General features: G+C 55.5%; 6 protein-coding genes across 6 annotated transcripts; 1 reads left to right on the forward strand and 5 right to left on the reverse strand.

Annotated features, from left to right (window-relative positions):
• Nucleotides 1-609: 609 nt before the first annotated feature.
• Nucleotides 610-2652, reverse strand: E0L32_006337 (uncharacterized protein; the record flags this gene model as incomplete). The annotated part of the gene is made up of 3 exons (XM_031140959.1): nucleotides 610-1603; nucleotides 1677-2282; nucleotides 2552-2652. The coding sequence occupies 3 exons, from the start codon at nucleotides 2650-2652 to the stop codon at nucleotides 610-612; spliced, it is 1701 nt and encodes a 566-aa protein (XP_030994848.1).
• A 1764-nt stretch (nucleotides 2653-4416) lies between these two features.
• E0L32_006338 (uncharacterized protein) lies at nucleotides 4417-6918 on the reverse strand (the record flags this gene model as incomplete). Its single annotated transcript, XM_031140960.1, has 4 exons — nucleotides 4417-4641; nucleotides 4742-5180; nucleotides 5266-5735; nucleotides 6799-6918. The coding sequence occupies 4 exons, from the start codon at nucleotides 6916-6918 to the stop codon at nucleotides 4417-4419; spliced, it is 1254 nt and encodes a 417-aa protein (XP_030994849.1).
• Nucleotides 6919-7575: 657 nt separating this feature from the next.
• E0L32_006339 (uncharacterized protein) lies at nucleotides 7576-8696 on the reverse strand (the record flags this gene model as incomplete). Its single annotated transcript, XM_031140961.1, has 2 exons — nucleotides 7576-7761; nucleotides 7818-8696. 2 exons carry the CDS (start codon nucleotides 8694-8696, stop codon nucleotides 7576-7578), a joined length of 1065 nt encoding a protein of 354 aa, XP_030994850.1.
• A 699-nt stretch (nucleotides 8697-9395) lies between these two features.
• E0L32_006340 (uncharacterized protein) lies at nucleotides 9396-15711 on the forward strand (the record flags this gene model as incomplete). Its single annotated transcript, XM_031140962.1, has 11 exons — nucleotides 9396-9439; nucleotides 9494-9513; nucleotides 9610-9660; nucleotides 9717-10319; nucleotides 10379-10493; nucleotides 10935-11346; nucleotides 11405-11433; nucleotides 11494-11542; nucleotides 11598-11850; nucleotides 11904-14387; nucleotides 14447-15711. 11 exons carry the CDS (start codon nucleotides 9396-9398, stop codon nucleotides 15709-15711), a joined length of 5325 nt encoding a protein of 1774 aa, XP_030994851.1.
• Nucleotides 15712-16104: 393 nt separating this feature from the next.
• On the reverse strand, nucleotides 16105-17239 carry E0L32_006341 (uncharacterized protein; the record flags this gene model as incomplete). Its single annotated transcript, XM_031140963.1, has 4 exons — nucleotides 16105-16382; nucleotides 16431-16531; nucleotides 16597-16798; nucleotides 16849-17239. 4 exons carry the CDS (start codon nucleotides 17237-17239, stop codon nucleotides 16105-16107), a joined length of 972 nt encoding a protein of 323 aa, XP_030994852.1.
• Nucleotides 17240-17939: 700 nt separating this feature from the next.
• Nucleotides 17940-19136, reverse strand: E0L32_006342 (uncharacterized protein; the record flags this gene model as incomplete). The annotated part of the gene is made up of 5 exons (XM_031140964.1): nucleotides 17940-18089; nucleotides 18140-18306; nucleotides 18359-18459; nucleotides 18517-18709; nucleotides 18758-19136. The coding sequence occupies 5 exons, from the start codon at nucleotides 19134-19136 to the stop codon at nucleotides 17940-17942; spliced, it is 990 nt and encodes a 329-aa protein (XP_030994853.1).
• Between the last annotated feature and the right edge of the window lie 839 nt (nucleotides 19137-19975).

A 19975-nucleotide genomic window follows, 5' to 3' on the forward strand; every position in this document is an offset into this window, starting at 1 on the left:
GCCGTGGTGGGTGGTGTGGGGGGGGGGCAATAAGCATCGGGAACCCTACATAGGCACCAAGGCGCTTTTGGGCCAGCGGCCACAGACATGGGATGTGTCTCGTCGAGGAGGCCCGTGGTTCATACATAGGAAGGACTCGCACGAATAAGCGCGAGTACCCAAAAACTACCAGCAAGATAGGTAGCGGAGAGAAGTATTTTGGCAATACGCAAAGAATTTTTGTTCGAAAAAAAAATAAAAAATGATGAGGGCTTGTCTGTGATCTTAATTTTTTTCTTTTGAACAGTTGGATCAAAAGCAAAAGCGCAACGAGACACCCTTAGCTAGGAGCTGGAGAGATATTCTGAGAATCGATCCGTGTTTGGTGATATACATGCTAAATAAGAATTTTGCTTCAAAAAAAGGGGGATGTATATACAACATGCAGCCCATCCATCCAGCGACTCTCCTCTTCCACTCCCACCATCACCATCACCATCCATCCGTTCATCCATCCATCCATCCTCATCTTCACTTTCCCCATCTCCGCCAAAACCTCAAAACATACTGCCCGCTTCCACAAAAAAAAAAGGGGAACCCCCACCCCCCACAAAGCCCAACAATCCAACACTAAGCCTTGTACAACAGATCCAAGAAGCCCGTCGCCAGGTCCACGACAATGCTCTTGTTCGGCAGGCTGCCCGCGACGCCATACAGCGCCGCCGCGTCGCCGCCCGCCGCGCCCTTGGCGCCCTGGCCCTCGGCGGCGCGCTGCCTCTCCCGCTCGCGCACCTGCTCGACCACGGCCTCGAGGTCGGCCGCCAGCCGCTCCCAGACCTTGGCCGTGGGCAGCGTGAAGGCGACGTGGATGGCCGGCGGGCTCTGCAGCGCGTTGAGGTGCCACCCCCGCTCGCTCATGCCGTCGGCGACGTCGTAGACGGGCAGCGTGCGGCTGGTGAAGGCGACGACCGAGACGAGGGGCCGGCCGAGCACCTCGAGCTCGCCCGCCAGGGAGGGGCTCGTGGCGATGCGGTCGGCGAGCTTCTTGGCCGCGCCGACGATGGTCACGCAGGCGTCCAGGTACCCGCTCTCGCCGACCGACATGAGCGACGCCCAGCACCCGGCGATGAGGGCGCCCGGGCGGGACCCCGCGAGCCCGGGCGAGGCGTAGACGCCGCCGGCCCAGTCGGGCGAGACAAAGTACTGGTAGGTGCGCAGCTCGGCGGTGCGGTAGAGCACGGTCGAGTTGCCCTTGGGCGCGAAGCCGTACTTGTGCGTGTCGCACGAGATGCTCGTGACGCCGCGCAGGCGGAAGTCGAACGGCTGCGTCTCGAAGCCGGCGCGCTCGAGGAAGGGCACGAGGAAGGAGCCCAGGCAGCAGTCGACGTGCAGGGGCAGGCGGCGGCGCGCGGCGAGCTTGGACAGCGCGGCGATGTCGTCCATGATGCCGTGCGGGAAGTTGGGCGCCGAGCCGACGAGCAGGATCGTGTTGGAGTTGATGAGGCGCGCCACGCGGCGCACGTCGACCTGGTGCGAGGGCGCCGGGCACTCGACGAGGTGCATCTTGATCTTGAAGTACTGGCAGGCCTTGTGGAAGGCCGTGTGGGCGGTCTCGGGGAGGATCCTTTGCGCGGAGGGGGATTAGAGAACGGGTTCGAAGCTTTGAAGATATGTAAACGTGAGAAAGAAAAACTTACATCTCGGGCTCGGTCACGCCGCGCTCGTGGTAGGCCTTTTGGCGGGCGCTCAGGCACGCCATGAGGATGCTCTCGGTGCCGCCGCTCGTGGACACGCCGGCGGCGCCGGGCGGGGCGTTGAACAGCGACAGGACCATGGAGACGACCTCGGCCTCCATCTTGCGGACGCCGGGGAAGACGTCCGGGTGGATGGGGTTGGCGACGGTGAACTTGCCAAAGGCCTCGGTCTGCAGGCGCATCAGGCCGTCCTCGCCGTGGTAGACGGCGCCGGACACGAAGCCGTCCTCCCAGCGGGTGTGGTCCATGGCCGCGAGCTGCTCGAGCTCGGCGCGCACGGCGTCGCCGGCCCACCCTTCCTTGGGCAGGGTCAGGTAGCGCGTCGAGGCCTGGGGCACGAGCTTGGTCTCCATCTTGCCGAGGGCCTCGCCGACCTGCTTGCGGACCTGGGTGCGGACGCCCGGGGCGCGCAGGAACCAGCCGTACAGGACGCGGCGGCTAGTGACGTAGGCCTCGACGACGGTGCCGATGAGGCCCCGGCCGCGCAGCTTCCAGATGGTGCGGCGGGTCCATCTCAGGACGAAGAGGAAGAAGATGATGTTGCGGAGGCTGTTGCGGCGAGTCAGTCACTTGAGCCGGGGAAGGAAAGCTGTGAGAGAAGAAGAAGGGCTGATAGGATCAGAGGTGTTCTCTGCACGGAGCGGAAGCTTGTGTACCAAGTCCGGGGCTGTTTGGATGAAGTGACTTGAAGGATACGGCGAGGCTTCTGAGGATGAGCAACCCAGACACCCAGCGGCTCATTGTACCTCGGCACCGTGACAGGTACCTCTAAACCAGGCATTGCCTGCGGCATATGTGCAAAGACAAGCAACACTCACAGATCAAGGTTCAGCATCTGCAGCGAGAGGGCCGGCCTCCGGCGCTTGACGCTGTTAAAGCTCTCCCGGAGGCTGATCGGCATGCGCGATGAGCCCGGCATGATGACGGACCTGACGGGGCTTCTTTTCGGACTTTCTCGAGTTATCGCCGCGGAGTCTAGCTCTCAGATACACACGGACGGGGTTCGATTGGGAACTTGGGGGAAGAGGAGCAGTCGATTAGAAGGAGATGCCAAAAAGAAGAGACCCAATTCCACATTAATGGCGCTTTAGTACACACGCGCGAGGGGGAGAGAGAGAGAGAGAGATAGAGAGCGAGAGAATGAGGCAGTCTAGTTACATCCAATAATCGGGGGCCGCGGGCTTGATGGTTATTTTTTGGGGCTCCTCCTTTACGTGGGAAGTCGCCCGCGACCAAGTGCCACCCCCGCTAGCCCAGGCCTGTCCTGTCGTGTCCGCCCGGGCTTTTGCCTCTTGTCTCGCCTAGCGGCCGGGCTCCACTGCAACAGTGACACTGCCGTCAGTTGGCCGCAATCACATGCCAGCCATTATGGATGTACCTATGCCAGCTGCCGAGAGAGGTCTTGATGTCTACAGCTGGATGCCAATTGGAGCGCATCGAGGCCGAGAATGGCATTGAGGTTGGGACTAGGCAGGGGATGACAAGTTCAGTGGGTTTTTGCCGGTAGATAGCTGAGAAATAGCTTATTGCTGAAAGGCAGAGGGTCTGGCAGGGCTTCCGAGGTAAGTTTATTAGAGGACCACGCCTCGTTTCGTTGACAAAGCAGCTAATAAGGTGATAGGTAGTCAGGCCTAAACGTGGCTTTCCCAACACCACTGCCGGGAAAGGAAGCTAGGTCCGATCATGGCTTGCCAAGAACGGTTCCGTTGAGTCTCTCAAGCGATATACAGTACTACTAGGTAAGTTTAGGTAGGATCTGGGGAAAAGAGACACCTACATTCGTCAGAATGGGCGTGTCTACTGAGTACCTAACCGTACATAGTCGAAAGCAGAATAGTGCAGAACCAATACCTATAGGCTATGTCATACCCTGCCGAGAAACAATGACGACGTCCCCTGCGCGTCAGACACATCCGACAACTTCAGGGTCCCTCCGTTAACGGAGCCATTTGCGTCCCGCCTCCTCTTGTCACTCTACCTAGTAAGACTCCAGACTCTCCATATGCCAAACCGAATAGCTGACGCTGCACGATATCTCATTGATTGCGTATCGATTACTGTACTTGCTCCGTCAGCGCCATCCACGTCTCCCTTCGTGTGACAAACGCTCGTCAATTCCAAACCCAAGACCTCGACAAGGGTATATCTTGTTGGACCGTCACAAAGTGTCATCGGATGGATTTGGTCTCATATGAGTCAAGTTTCTTGCTGTCCAACTCCTCCTGCTGGACGTGATTGTTTACAGACGTACAGAAATTCCCACCGACTCTATATTCTAAACACACACAAGTCATCCCTATGTCCACACAAAAAAGACCATTTGCGCCTCTTTTCTCAAATGCGGTAAAGCCCCGTACATATCGGGGTGATGTCATGTCTGGATCTTCGGGGGCTCGGTCACCTCCTCCCAAAGGGTATGTGTGAGTGTATATACTCTTCCCCCAAAAGCCCACCCCAGCAAGCATCGGTGGCCTGCCGATAGTAGGAACTGAGATGCGCCCAAACCTCCCTCCCTCCATTATCCTGAATGCTTCAGCAATCCATCCACCCATACATAAAATGAGCTTCAGTCAGTCGTTCGTCATCGTTCTGTTGCGCTCGAATGCCCATCGCTGTGCACGCGCGGCAACATGTAATACAGGCTTCCCAAAGAGCCTGCTTCTCGGGCTCCCGAGAACTAGCTTCACGAGGAGCCTAGTTTGAACGCCTCTCGCCATACCGGGGTGAATTTGGCGGCAGCCTTGTCGCAGCTATACTCGCCCTGGCCCGTGCAGCCCAGCAACCTGACGACGAGATCGCCCTTGGTGTACGCCTCGCCGTGTGCGGCCGTGTCGTACGAATTGAGGATCCGCTGCGGGACGAGAGCGAGCTTCGAGAGGATGGTCGGGTGCCACTGGACAATGTGTTCCTACGAAAGCCGTTGCGTTAGTCTCCCAAGTACCATGGCAAAATTCCCTCTCTTTGTGTGCTCAAGGTCTACGGTGTGTGTGGGGGGGCACAAAACTAACCAATGCATGCGCCTCGGCCTTCTGGAAGTTGTAGCTTCGATAGATCGGGTCGTACCAGGTCTCAAAGAAGTACTTGGCCCAGTCGCTGTTGCGAATAATGTAACTGCTCACGGCAAGACCGTCGAAATCCTGGGTGAGCATGAAATCGACATCCTGGCCCTTGAGATGCGTAAACGTCTTGATGATGCTGTCTGGGGGCACCACCGGGTGATCCTTAATCATCCTGGACTCGATCACGCTGGCCTTCATAAGCTGGTCCTCCACCTTGATGTCAGGGTTCATGATGAGCACGTCTTGCTCGATGAACCAGAAATAAGTAGCCTCGGGGAATTTCGTGAGGGCGTGGCGCATGGCGACCACTTTTGTCCACGAGAAAGGCGCGCCGCGGAGGTCATAGTCGCCGACCTTGGGGAAGAAAACCTCGTAGCCTGAGATTTCGCTTCCAGGTTAGCAAATCCGGCACGCGTACCCGGGGGGGTTCCCGGTGGCCGGGTCTGCAATTGCAACGAGGATCATGTACATACCGTGCTTTTGTGCGTACGCTTCCCTGTTCTCCTTGACCTGCGCTATGAAGTTCGGGGAAGCTTCCGTCTGGTCCAGCACCGTCACCAAGACTGCCGGCGGGTTGCCCGAGGGCTTGTGCGGCGCCGGCGGAGCATAGCTCCTTCTGCTCGGCCGGGTGCAGAGGAAGACGACGACGACGATGGCGATCACGCCCAGGGCGATCGCCTTGAGGCGACCCCTGCGCAGGACGGGCAGGGCGGGCAGTCTGGAGGAGGAGGAGCGCGGGACAAAAGGCGGAGGGTTGGAGCTCTTCCGCGGCGGGTAGGCAAAGTGCATGGTTGAATGAGTGGAAGACGGCCGAAGCCTGTGAAAGGGGGGGAACTGTGTCGAATTCGGATTGCGCCTCTCTCCAGATTCGCTGCAAGATGCTTCCAAAAGTGCCGGGTTCGCGGTTGTGCACGATCTGGACAAATACTTCAAGGGTGGGTCGCTTGGCTTAAATTTCGTGCTGGCATCTGAAGCCCCAGAGGGAGAAACTCCTGGCGTCGTGGTCCGATCGCAGATGGGGTCGCGTGTTGCCCAGGGGGGGGAAGAAAAAAGAGGCTCAGAGGAGGAGAAAGAGGCCCTTTGGCAGCCTGAGCAGCTGAGATGGTCTTTGTCGCAGCGTGCAGGTGTTCTGCAGTCGTCTCGAGATAAGGGGGCTGAGGTATCCTTCCCGATTCCTCTGCTGCTAATTGGGCGAGATTGTAGTCGCAATGCCGTTGATCGATCACCAAACAGTGTCACACAGCGCTAGATGTCCATGCTGAAGCCCCCAACAAAAACGTGGCCCATCTGGGTGTTCACCTGGATGCACTGAGGGGGTTTGTGGTCGATGCCGGGGCAGTTGAGCAATGACAATGACAACTGAGAGGAGCGAGAGATGCACAGGATAAGGTAGTGAGGGAAAGGATCGCCAAAGGGACAGGTGGGCTACAGGAAATCCAGGTCGATACTTTTTTTGGCTGACCACCCCTGGCTAATTAACGAACGCTGGAAGGGTTAGCTTGGCGCGCGTTCGACGCCGCCGTGAGCGCTGACTGACCCATGCCCAATTGAGCCTGGTCCTGCGTGGCCCATTTCCAGCACGACTAATATCGACTATCTGCCGTAGAATGCCACCAGATAGCAGACTGCCCAGCCCAGGATGCCCTCAGGGTCCAGCTGCCAACCAGCTGTATCCGTATTCCATTTCTCTGGGAATAACACTTGCAGGACCCCTACAGCTCGTATTCATGCAGCCTTCTAGTTATCCATGGGATCACATGGGGTATCTGCCAAAGCTTATTAGAAGCATAGATTGCTTTGTTGTCCGCTTTAGTTACTTGAAGTGCTGACCACTCAAAGTACATCTGTACGTGCGAATGGCGGTTGAACACGATCACAGCACGTGTTGCGCCCAATTTCAGTGGCACGACAACGTTCCCGCAGCACACCAAACCAAAGCTGAGGGCTCGATAAGCTCAAAACGCGGGAGCAACGTTTGTACGGCTGTTGCATTCTGCCGTCGGTACCTGGCGGCCGGCAATTCCCAGAGAACCGGGTTTATTAGATTCGGGGGCGTCCGTGCTGCCGTTTGTCGTGTGCTGGGCCAAGCCATCAAAGCCATTCACACTGCTCCCGTACTCTTTCATCTTGAATGCATGACTTGACAGCTGGACTGATCCCTTTTCATCGTCAAAACTGGTCATTTACTGCTTTTTGTACGATTTGAAGTAGAAAAGAATATTTCACGAGGGAATTATCCACCAATTGCTGCCAACACCGCGAAAAGACGTTCCCTTCGATCGTCATACTACAATATTCCTACTATAATATCCTCAAGAAGAATACGAATACGTCAGACTCACGACACGAATCCAAGTGTCTTCTTTCAGAACTCGGAAAACCCACCGAATGCTTCTGAGCGTCCCCCGTCGACAGCCCTCTGCTATTACAGTATTGATTTACTCATGTGTCCACCATGCCATTCAACGTCCTCGTGTCAGTAGAGCGACCCAAAGGGTCCGGAAGAGCTGAAGAAAACTAAAAGAGCCCCGAGGGACTCCCTAGGTTGGCCGAGGTTGACGCGCTTGCACCGATCCATAGCGAAGCCCCGACAAGACGCCTGGGCTTCTAGGAGGTTGACAAGGCTTTCATCTCTGCACACAGACTAGTTGTCTCACCAAGGAGGAGTGAAGTCGAGCCAACTTAAGAGTGTGCAGGTTGCAGTACATCTGCCCAGATCACAGCAGGCAACGCTCATATATCACACGCGGACGGGGCGATAGTGTCTATTGCAAGACCCAAGATTATTTGTCCTTCCTAGACTCCGGGGCAGTGGTGTCATCCGTTGCACCGCCCATCCGACCTTCTGTAGTCGTTTCGTGGCTTTCATCGTCATCTTCGTCGTCGTCATCGCCCTGTACATCCATGACACGCTCGCTGGCTTGCTCCAGAAACCGGCCGCTTACGGCACCCACCGCTTTCCATACAAGCTGGGTTCGCGTTAGCTACATCCGCATGATATTGGCCTGGTCAGTCTGGTACTTACTCCGAGAAAGGTGAAAACACCTATCACGATGAGGACCCAGTTGATGTTCTCCAACCTCTCGCGACCACCGCCACGTTGACGGCCACCTAATCCACCACCAGTTCGAAAGTTGAACCAGTACCACGGCCCGGCAGCAATGATTGTCTTCACAAAACCCAGGATTCCGAGGGAGAAGAACCCCTTCATAAAGTGTTCCCACCAGCCTCCCGGCAACTCTTCTTGCATAGCGAAGATCTCGTGTAGCTCATCGTCGCCCACGACATCGATGACGGTCCCGGCCACAGTCCCCAGGGGATCCAACCACAAGTTGAGAATCGGATCCGCCACGAAGCCCAAGACCCAGACCGAGAGAGTGAAGACGAGAAAGGTCGCGAGAGCTCGCGTCAGGCGGTTCGAGATCCATCCTGCCCATTTGAGGCGGTCCATCCTGTACTCGAACCCGCACGTAGGACACTTCCAGAAGTTGCGATCCGAGAGAGGAGACGCTTGTCGCCATGCCTGCAGGCAGCCCTCGTGCACATACCTCTGGGTGCCTTTGCATTTGCAGGGAGATATCAGACGGCCCGATTCGGGGTCCTCGGAGTTGTAGGTCACGCGGGGTTTGGGCCGCAGAAAGGACGCTGGTCCTTCCACCGGCAGCTCGAACGTCGGTTCAACGACTTCTAGGCAAATTCTGCAAGTTCGAGGTTTGTAGTGTTTCTGGTCAGGATTGGGCCGAGTCTCGGGCTCAGCTGCGTTCGCTTCGCTGTGCGCTGTGTTCCCTTCACCATGGCCTGCGGAAGCGCTTTCGGCTGGATCGGCACGAGGGACATCATGCGCGTGGCTCTCAGGCGGTGCTGTCGGGACATCGTCTGGCCACGACCAGGTGGAGGACGCCATGTTTAACGGATGCGATTCCATCGCCGATGCTGTAAGGAGAGAGAAGAATAGTAAGGGACCATGGGATGGTGGAAAGGTAAGAGTAGGCTTCCGGAATGTAAAAAATCAGGACGAGGCAGGCACGAGGTGGTCAAATGATCGTTACCATGGCAGGTGTACTGCTTGCCCGATGCGGTTTCACATAATGACAGTATTCCGTGGTCCTTATAACGGAGGAAACAAACGTCCAGCGAATGGCAGGAAACGTGGCAGGAGCTGGTCGCTGGTTTTGCTGCAGGAACGGATGTCGTGGGAAGAGCCGAAGAGGGCACTTGGCAGCTGTTTCTGTGGACTTCCACCAACCTGGTGGTGCCTGAGTGCTCCAATTATTTGACTACTGAAAGAACGGCACTGGCCAATCACCAAACTGCGACAGAGTCCATAGTTATCGATAAAGCAGCACAGCACCAAGAACGCACGGTCCACAAGGACAGCACCAGAACAGCCTGAAGCTCGACGCGCAAACTTCCACGGTGCCTGGAGGCTGGAGCTGTGACAACGGGAGCTTCCATCGTAGCCTCATCGCTCACCCAAACCAGACACCCAGAACCACCATTCCATCAACCACAGCCACCACGACAAATCCCCAACACTGCGAGACCACTTCCCCGCCAGATCAATCACTACCTCTATCGCAGTCCTCTGCGTCGATAGAAAACCATGGCGGACCGCTACTCTTTCTCTCTGACGACATTCTCCCCCAGGTACGTCTGCTCCCAATGGATGGCGAATGCAGGCTGATCTAACAAACACTGCAGTGGCAAGCTGGTCCAGATCGGTCAGTTCAATCTCTGAGACTCCGCATTTGATGGCTGTGGCGACGGGATCAAATGGCACAGCACGGCGAACGAAACAACAAGCTGACTGTCTCTAGAATATGCTCTGAATGCGGTCAACCAGGGCGTAACAGCTCTTGGCATCAAAGGTGAGCTTGTGCTTCGAAGGGTGTGTATTACAGCGCCACTTGCTCACACGAGGTAGCTACCAACGGCATCGTACTCGCAACGGAGAAGAAGTCGTCCTCGCCGCTTGCCGATCCCTCCTCGCTCTCCAAGATCTCCCACATCACACCCAACATCGGCATGGTCTACTCGGGCATGGGTCCCGACTACAGGGTGCTGGTTGACAGGGCGCGAAAGGTGTCGCACACTGGCTACAAGCGCATCTACAACGAGTACCCACCGACGAGAATATTGGTCCAGGACGTTGCGAGGGTCATGCAGGAGGCTACCCAGTCTGGTGGTGTCCGGCCGTACGGTGTCAGTCTCTTGATCGCGGGCTGGGATGAGGGCATTCTGCCCGAGGAGGAGGAGAAGGAGGAGTTGACCGAGACGGGAGAGAAGAAGCCGTCCAGCAAGACTGGCGGCATCCACAAGGGCGGCCCCATGCTGTACCAGGTCGACCCCTCCGGCAGTTACTTCCCCTGGAAGGCTACTGCCATCGGCAAGAGTGCCACCTCTGCCAAGACATTCCTGGAGAAGCGGTATACCGAGGGTCTGGAGCTCGAGGACGCCGTTCACATTGCGCTGTTGACGCTGAAGGAGACGATTGAGGGCGAGATGAACGGCGACACGATTGAGATTGGTAGGTCGACCAGCTCCTTGCTAACTTGATCACCTCAAAGACTAATTTCCACTTTCTAGGCATTGTTGGCCCGCCAGCAGAGCATCTACTTGGGGTTGAGGGTGTGGAGGGTGCGGTTGGACCCCGGTTCCGTAAGCTCTCGTCGCAGGAGATCGAGGACTACCTGACGAACCTGTAATCTTGTGGTGGTGGAATCTTCGCGCCCGGTGTACTTGTATCAATAATAGCCATAGAGCCGGAAGAGCTTGATAAAACGGTTTGACGGACTTCATCACATATACGAAGACTGGACGGGACACTGCTATGTGACTCATTGCCTGAACGCGTGCTCCTCATACTCATGCAGGTGATGACGACTGGGTATCTCCAAACTGACCGCCCCTCTCGCAATTGAGATCGGAGCTCTTCCCCACCACTTCAGCAACCTACGCCAGCCGGGACCACATAGACATACGCACTTCACAAAGGTGACACAACACCAGTTGGGTCGGTATTGTGAAAAATTACGGGAACGCAAGATGAGAATCCCAAAGTGTTCCCATTCGTCAAAGGCACCTCCCGCTTGGGCTGCAGCATGGTCGTCAGAAGCACGCGCTGCCAGCCAATCAGGTGCAGGCCGGCTCTGCTTGCGAGGCCTCTCCGCGCACCGCCGCGTCACGGCCTGAAGGCCTGGACATACCTGTCGGGCCCGCCCGAGGCATACGCAAGTGCTGTCCCGGGCTTCACGACGTCGTCAGCTTTTGGTGCCTCTCGCACAGATCGGCAGCGCCCGGCCATGGCCTTTTACGATGATGACATTGCGCCTCTCACCGATTCCGGCGACGAGTCTGCGTCGCCGGGGCCGGAGCTCCTCCTGGGCGATGATGGCTTCCCAGCGCGATATAACAGCGATCAGGATGCCTCGGACTCGGATTCTGCCCCTGTTGGTGAGGAGCAGCAGGACGAAGAAGAAGCTACCGTCATGGCTGCCAGAGCGTACCAACTCGAGATGCTCGAGGCGAGCCTCGAGGGCAATACCATTGTTGCTGTATGTCAGAAGTCGATTTACCTGTGACATCATTTCCGAAGCTGACGATTTTTATCAGATGGATACAGGAAGTGGAAAGACGCAAGTGTAAGTCTCAACATCGTCAATGACCAGCTGCGCGATTTCTCATAACATTTGTGTATATAGTGCTGTCTTGCGGATCATAGCTGAGCTTGAACGCAGCTCACCAGACAAGGTACGTTCTTCATATACCCCTCGGAATACTGATGAAGCTAATTGAAACATCGTAGATCATATGGTTCCTCGCCCCTACAGTTCCGCTCTGCTCACAGCAGTATGAGGTACTCGCATCTCAAGTGCCTGCTGTCCAGATGAAGCTCCTCACAGGTGAAGACAACGTCGACTCCTGGTCGGAGCAGAAAGTATGGGATGCCGCTCTGCTCAATACCAGGCTTGTTGTCTCTACGTACCAAGTCCTCCTGGATGCCTTGATCCACTCTTTTGTGAAGCTCGGCTCGCTGGGGCTGATCATTTTCGATGAAGGTCGGTAGCCCAGTATTGTACGCAGGTGGCGCGGTATTAACCTTGGATAACAGCTCATAATTGCTCCAAGAGAAATCCAGGACGGCGCATTATGACCGAGTTCTACTGGCCCGCCAAGAACGCAAAACAGTCCATTCCGTCCATCCTGGGACTGACAGCAAGTCCTGTGATGGGTTCTCGTCTGGAGGGCCTCGAGGAGCTCGAACAGACATTAGATGCTGTTTGTAGGAGCCCGACACAGCACCGAGAAGAGCTCTTGGCCCATGTCAAACGGCCAACGATGATGATAGACCCCTACGACAAGCCGGTGCCTGCCTCGCCGCGCTCAGACTTCACGCAGAATATGCTGAGGCTCGAGTCTGTTGTACAAAGGCTGGACATACTGAAGGACCCATACGTCATCTATCTTCGGCAACAGAACTCTGAGAAGAGTAGGAGACAGCTCGAAAATACCCTGATGAAGCACGACACCAAGGTTATGAAGCAAGTACAGTCATTCTGCCGGAAGAGTGTGGAGATCTGCCGTGACCTCGGCACCTGGGCGGCCGACTACTACATTCACGAAGTAGTCAGGCGCTACACATTGAAGATGCCCAAAGAGCATCTTCTTGTGGACGACCTCGACGATGCAGAGGACCTCTATCTCTTCAACATTTTTCAGGCCATACAAGCGACGCCCCCGCCGTCGGCGGAGTCTTTGAGCGGCTCAAACATCTCTCCCAAGCTGCAAGCATTGCTCGACATGCTGTCCGCCTACGACGGGAATCCCGTGGGGATAGTTTTTGCCAAGGAGAGGGCGACAGTAGCCGTGCTCTCGCACGTCCTTTCTATCCATCCAAAATTGAGTGCTCGCTATTCGATCGGCGCCATGGTCGGAACCTCGACAGGGGCTGGCAAGCGGCAGGATTTTTTGAATCTCTCTCAGACTGAAGACCTGCAGTCTCTGCACAGATTCCGTAATGGCAAAGTCAATATCTTGGTGGCAACCAGTGTTCTCGAGGAGGGCATCGACGTGCCGGCCTGCAACCTTGTCGTATGTCTCGATAGGCCCGAGAGCCTCAAATCGTTCATACAGCGCCGTGGACGCGCGAGGCTACACTCTTCGCAGCTGCATCTCTTTGTGGCCCGGGACTCTGACGGTAAGTCCGCAGAGGAGTGGCTGGCGCTCGAGGATGAGATGAAGAGACGGTACGAGGACGAGATGCGTGAGCTTCAAGAACTGGAGATGGTCGAGGAGTCCGACATTCCCGATTTTGCTCCGCTCAGGGTCGAGGCCACAGGAGCGCAACTGACCCTCGACGATGCGAAGAGCCATCTGCAGCATTTCTGCGCGACTCTGTCGTCGAGGAAATTTGTTGCTTGGAAGCCCGAGTACGTGATTGATGCCGAGTCCGCAGCGCCGCTGCTCAGAGCGACCGTTCTACTGCCCGTGTCCTTGCCACAGGCGCTTCGACAGGCTACCAGCAGCCGTGATTGGAGATCCGAGAAGAATGCGTGCAAAGATGCTGCCTTTCAGGCGTACAAAGCACTGTACCATGCCAAGCTGCTCAATGATAACCTCCTGCCTATCAGAGAATCGGACTTGGGGAAGGAAGTCGAATTAAGAGCGAGTCTAGCGAATATCAAGGAACAGTACAACCCCTGGCATTCTGTCGCTCGCGCTTGGAGCAGTGGAACTCGCAGCATCCACCAATGCGGACTGAGGCTGCTGGATGAAGAGGGCTCTGAGCTGTGCCAGTTCAGTGCGCTCCTTCCCGTCTCGATTCCCAAGTTTACCCCTTTATCACTCTACCTCGATCACCACTCAACTGTTCCTTTGACATTGGAGAGTTCTCAAGCCTCTACACAAGTTGAGATGGCTGATGCCTTGGATCATACTTCCACGTTACTGGCCATGTCGTACGGTCACCGGTGGCCTATGTCGCACCGACACCAACTCGTCCGTTTTGCGCTGCCCGGGACATCCCTCAAGACACACCTTATCGGGAGTCGGCCGTTTCACCCCGATATAGTCACCCACAAAGATGGAGATCAGTATCTGGTTCGCGATGAACTGAACTGTCCCTACATCTATGACACCTGGGTACCGTCGAAACCGTCGATCAATCTTGTCCGTGACCCTTATCGAGGCTTTGAGGATTCACCAGAGGACATGCCCTACTTGATTGTCAAGAAGTGGCCCAAAAAGGCTGGCTTCTTTCAGCCCCAGCCCCCGAATGAGCAGCAAGAAAACCCAAGCTCAAAGCCGTACGCCAGAGTTCTTCCGGCACCTGAGTGTACGGTCGATCAGGTGTCGATGCTGTATGCGCGGATTGGCATGTTAATCCCGTCCATAACACATGCGCTTGAGGTACACCTCGTGGCAAGTGAATTACTGGCATCTACAAAGCTCGGGGAACTAGGCATCTCGGACTTGTCCCTCATCAAAACTGCCATCAGCGCTCCATCCGCGAGGGAGTCTACGGACTACGAACGCGTGGAGTTCCTGGGCGACTGCATCTTGAAGCTCTGTACCACGATCAACTGTGCTTCTCAGAGTGAGTTCCTGTTTCCTTTTCTTCTTGCTCTCTACTTTGTTGCTGACACCATACCACAGACCTCCACTGGCCAGAAGGATATCTCTCTCTCCTGAAGGACAAGCTTGTCGCCAATTCCAGGCTCAGCCGAGCAGCAGTTGCGCTCGGACTAGACCAGTTTATCATCACTCGGCAGTTCACCCTTAGAGAATGGAGAACGCTCTATGAGTCCGACCTGACTGCTCCAGAGGACCTTGATGAGCAGACCAGAAACCTGTCCACCAAAACCCTGGCCGATGTCGTCGAGGCCCTGATCGGAGTCTCCTACATCCACGGCGGTATGCCGAAAGCCCTGCACTGCATCTCCCTTTTCTTGCCAGAAAGGAACTGGCAGAATCTCGAGACTGGCAGAGCAATTCTCTACGAGGCAGCCCCTTCCGATGTGAAGCTGCCCGCCATCCTCGAACCGCTGGAGGAACTCATCGGCTACTCCTTCAAGAAGAAGTCCCTCCTCATCGAAGCCATGACGCACTCGTCCTACAACGTCCCCGGGACGACTGCCTGCCTCGAGCGCTTCGAGTTCATCGGCGACGCCATCCTCGACAGCATCGTCGTCAACAAGCTCTTCACCGCCGACGGGGGCCCGCCCCTCGCCAACTACGAGATGCACCTGCTGCGCACCGCGCTCGTCAACGGCGACTTCCTCGGCTTCCTGGTCATGGAGTTCGGCACCAAGATGCTGCAGTGCGACATCGTGGCGGAGGGCACGCGCATCGTGCGCCACGAGGTCACGACGCCGCTGTGGAAGTTCATGCGCCACTCGTCGGCCGAGCTGGGCGCCGAGCAGCGCGCCGCCGAGCGCCGGCACGCGGCGGTGCGGGAGCGCATCCTCGAGGCCCTCGAAGGGGGCCAGTCGTACCCCTGGGCCCTGCTGGCGCGCCTGCGCGCGCAGAAGTTCTACTCTGACCTGTTCGAGTCGCTGCTCGGCGCGCTGTGGGTCGACTCGGGCGGCGACGAGGCGGCGTGCGAGGACCTGCTCGAGAGGGCCGGGCTGCTGCCGTACCTGCGCCGGGCCCTGCGGGACGAGATACACATGTGGCACCCCAAGGAGGAGCTGGGACGGCTGGCGGACCGGGAGAAGGTCGTGTATGCCGCGGAGATGAGGGAGCCTGACGAGGAGGAGGGGGGCGGAGACACGGAGAGGTATTTCGTGTGCCGGGTGACGGTGGGGACTGACTTTAGCGTCGAGGTTGGCGATGGGGTGAGCAAGGACGAGGTCAAGATCAAGGCTGCGGAGGAGGCGGTGCGGTTGTGGAAGGAGAGGGCGGCGAGGAGGGTTATGTGATCTGGGTGGTTCTCGGTTTGGTGGCTAAGACTTGGGGGAGGTAACATGGGAGATGCATCTGGGATTACTCAAGCCATGCATCTAATGCGCGTTTTTACTTGTGTGTCATGTTCTCAAGGGGTGCTCAATTTGGTTCGCACAATTCTGGCCCTCGTGTTCGGGTTACCCGATAGGTGCACGCTGGCCCAGCCTCACATACCACTTGATTCATGACGAGTCTGATACAACGAAAAGCATGAATTTTCGTTCCCTAGCGTAGACTAGAAAAATGTGAAGAGGATCATGGTTCAAGTCGGATACCTCCATGTGATTATATCCTTCCATCAGCCCAGCCTTTCTGTTCGGCAGCGATCTCGCTTGCATCAAAGCCACGCCACCTACTGGCCTTGGTTTTCAAGTGTCTTGGTTTTGCTGGAACCTCTCACGAGCAAGGTCCTGGAGATCAGCCATGGACAAGGCGTTGAATGTCTCGTCAGCGAGGCGCATTATCTCGGCGATGGACAAGGAGCCGAACTTCCTATCGGCGAGACGCATGACCTCATTGGTGGACAAGGAGTCGAACTTCTCACGAGCGAGGCGCAGGATCTCGGGGTGAGGCAAGGAGTCAAACCCTGAGGAAGCTGGGGCAGGCATGGGATCACGCGGGATGATGAGCAGTTGCTGGAGATCCTCTGGATATTGTTAGTATACGGCTTGCGAGTACGGGATGATGAACCTACTCTTGGATCGGTAGTAGAACTTGAAGACCCCTTCGGGGGCGCCTCCGACAAGCCTGCTGTTCCGGGTCATCGTCGGGGACCGTGCCGGTTGGCTCGAAGCACTGAATTGATGAGATGCAGTGTTCTTCTCAGATATCGGAAAGGGCTAAAAGCGAGGGAATCTTACAGGCTCATGCCATGCGAAATAGCTTTGCCCTTCAGGGACTGTTCCGCCATCACGAGGCTCTGGCTCTTGAGAGTTCCAGAGCTCTTTTTCGACCAGAATTGGCAACCAGTGGTGGTAGCCTTTTGGATGCGAACCTCAATAAGGCCGAAGTTCTTGAGTCTGTCCGAGTCATCTTCGTCACCGTAATTGACTGTATTCTCGTCTAAACCATGAATAAGCAGTGTGCGAATGGTCCTGTTGGGACGAACTCACCTGTCTTCACCGCTGCGAATGTCATCTTCCTCAAAACAGCCTCTCCTTGCCTCTCACCACGCTCTACAGGCCCTTCACAGAACCAGGCTCTGCTAGTCTCGGAAGACTTGAAGGACAAAAGACGGCCTTCAACCTTGACTCCGTCCACAAAGACCTGTATTCTGTATCTGCGGATCTTCGCTCCACAGACCCATGGGTCTTTGGGAGCCAGGTTGATGCGCACAGCGAACTCAGCCCCCTCAGTAGACTCGACATACTTGGAGACCACTTTGATGGCCTGTCCAGCCTCCTGGGAACCCCGCGCCTGAGTGTCGTCCTGGTCGTACTCGATCGCCTTGACGCCGTTGACCTCGACTGTGGCCTCAAAGCCCTGATCTTCGAGGATAGCCATTGTCGGGAGTCGTGATGAAGCTGTGGTAACTACTTTCAGCTTCGAATCGAGTCGATGCTTTGGCTATTGTTGTTGGAAAGAAGCTGTAGCCAGGCAGGGTTTTGGTACAGAACCCTTTGATGCCTTGATCGACCAGTTTTTTCTGGAGAGAAGTAGAATATTGAACAAGCCTAGAAGAAGATCTGAGATGGATCTGATTTGGATCTCAGTCACAGGTGAGCCAGAATCGAGGGATTGCTGGGCACACACAAGCCTCCGGGCGCAGAAACTTTGGACAATCAAAGGAAGGTGCGGTAGACCCAAGATCAGATGGCCTCAGGCTGGCAAGGATTGATATTCTGCAAGGACAACATAAGGTATCTCTTGGCCTTCAGTCATACGGCATCAATTATGCAAACCGCTCCTCGTAAGAGTCGTTTCCGTGAAAACGGCAGGCTCTAGAAAGCCATTGATTTCTCAAAGCAAAAGTCTGCATTTGGTAGGCTACTGATTGTACTGGAAACGGGGAATTGAGGCATTGCTTGGGCTTGCGCCAAATCCACCGAGCTGTTTTCGATCACTCGTACAAATCCGCAAATAGAGTAAAGCAATATCACTGATCCGCTGTGTTGACCAGTGGAAGTTCATCTGTGTGCTCTGGATGACATCCAAGACTGTGCTCGTCAAAATCAGGTTGCCAAACAGGCTGCATTCGGCTCCATCAGTCGTCGGTCAGATCGACTGTCTCTCTTCGACCCTTGCCTCGGGGCATCTTGGATGACCGCTCACTCGGGGAGCTGCCGTGCTCTCGCTTGATGCCAGCACCGATTTCCCTATTAGGAATGACACTCTCCAATTTGACATCCCGCTGCTGCATAGCGTTAGATAGTTGGAAGACATAGAATGGGAGCCTCCGCGTACCTGCAAAGAGCGCATGACCTGCAGCTCCTCGTATTTGAGACGGCCTAGACGGTCTTTCTCTTCCTGAGACAGGCTGTCATAACCTGTAGGCTGCGGTGGAAGCTGGGCTGGAGGCTCGGGCGACGGCTGAGGCGTGCGCGGTATCACGAGTTGCTGCTTCAAGGCTTCTGTTGTCTCGTGTTAGCCTTTCGGCAAGCGATTTGGAACTATAGCTCCAACCTTTCGAGCCATAACGGAACTTGAATGTTGCAACATGGCTGTTTGCCGGATATTTAAGATCATAATACGTCCCCGGTTCGATTTCGTCTCCCTCAGCTTGCCTGGATCCGATCGCATTAGAGCTGCTGCTCGTAAATAACATTTGGGCAGATACTCACAGTGTCATTCCATGAGAGAGAGCGTTCCCCTGAATGGCCTTGGAAGCAATGCTAAGATCACGGGGTTCGAGAGCCCCAGCATCTGGCGAGGTTGTTCCCTTCTTGATGCATTTCGAGACTCGAACCTCGATCAGTCCAAGGGATTTTCCCTTTTCCATATCATCACTCACGCGCTTATCATCTGCATCCTCGACTAGAAACATGTCAGATCAGCTCAACATTGAATGATGATCTGACTCACTGGCCATAATGGTACCAAACTTGAACCTCCGAAGCCTAGCGACGCCGGGGCCCCTATCGTCCTCAACACCCTTAACGTGTATTTTGAAAGGGTTGTCACTGGGATTCATCAAATACAGACAAATCTGAAGTCCATCGACAAAGACATCGAACGAATAGCAATGCCTGCTCTTCGCCTTGAGCCAGCCCATTCGATCTTCTGCCGTAATGCGAATGGAGAACTCGGCATCATCGATCGACTCGATATACTTTTGGGAACGAAGGACGAGTCCGCCACTCTCTTCAGTTGCCTCGGTAGAAAAGGGAGCATCGTACTCGACAGCCGTGACTCCATTTACCTTGACGGTAACCTCGGCTCGGAGGTCTTCCAGAATCGCCATGATGCAGTTGATTTGGGTGAGAGATTTATGAGGCCAGTCAAGCTCTAAAACCCAGCATGATTGGGATAGAAAAGAAGGATGAATAAAATATTGGAATTTAATTCATGTCGTTGTGGGGGTGGAAGTGGAATCACGATGAAGCTCAAGTGATTGAAGTGAAGTTGAAGCTTGGAGAGTTAGAAGATCAAGAAAAGGCTTGACTTCAAAAAGAAAAAATGTGAGGGATGAAAGGGGAGTGGGAGGGGAAGTGGTGTGGCAGCTCAAAAAGATGCTTCCGTGAAGACTCTTTTGCATGGATATTCTTTCGTCTCAGGGTAGTCCATCTCAATTGCCCCTTTTATCTGGTCTTTTGCGTACAGTCATCATGACAGCAGGAGACAAGCAAAGCGCAAGCAAATGTGGGGAAACCAGGGCACGGGCATCTGGGGTTGCAGATAGTCTGAAAGGAGCCATTTCTCAAGATCCTGGACCTGTATCATTTCTATCCCGTTCTTGCTCTCCTCTGGTGTAAGTGTGGTGGTGTAGTTGACGATTCCATCATCACGGGGCGGTCCCCACCTCCTCACTACCGCCTACTTTTGCTTGGAGGAGGTGAATAGTGGATACCACAGCAGCCAACAGCTCCCGCGCCATGACTACCTAGGTACCTAAGTACTCCGTACGGCCATGACCGATCCACTGATAGCTCTCAACCTCCCCCATCCGTAGCGTCACCTCTAAGCAGACGTCCCCTCAAACACCATCAACAACCAGTTGACGACAATCCAGCCCCCTGGCCATCAGCATCGACCCGCGGTAGAGCAATGTTGCGCCTCGTTTCATGATTGCGACCTGCCACC

Source organism: Thyridium curvatum (genome assembly GCF_004353045.1).
Source record: "Thyridium curvatum strain D216 chromosome Unknown NODE_36_length_377547_cov_81.061009, whole genome shotgun sequence".
In the NCBI taxonomy this organism is placed as follows: Eukaryota; Fungi; Ascomycota; class Sordariomycetes; order Thyridiales; family Thyridiaceae; genus Thyridium; species Thyridium curvatum.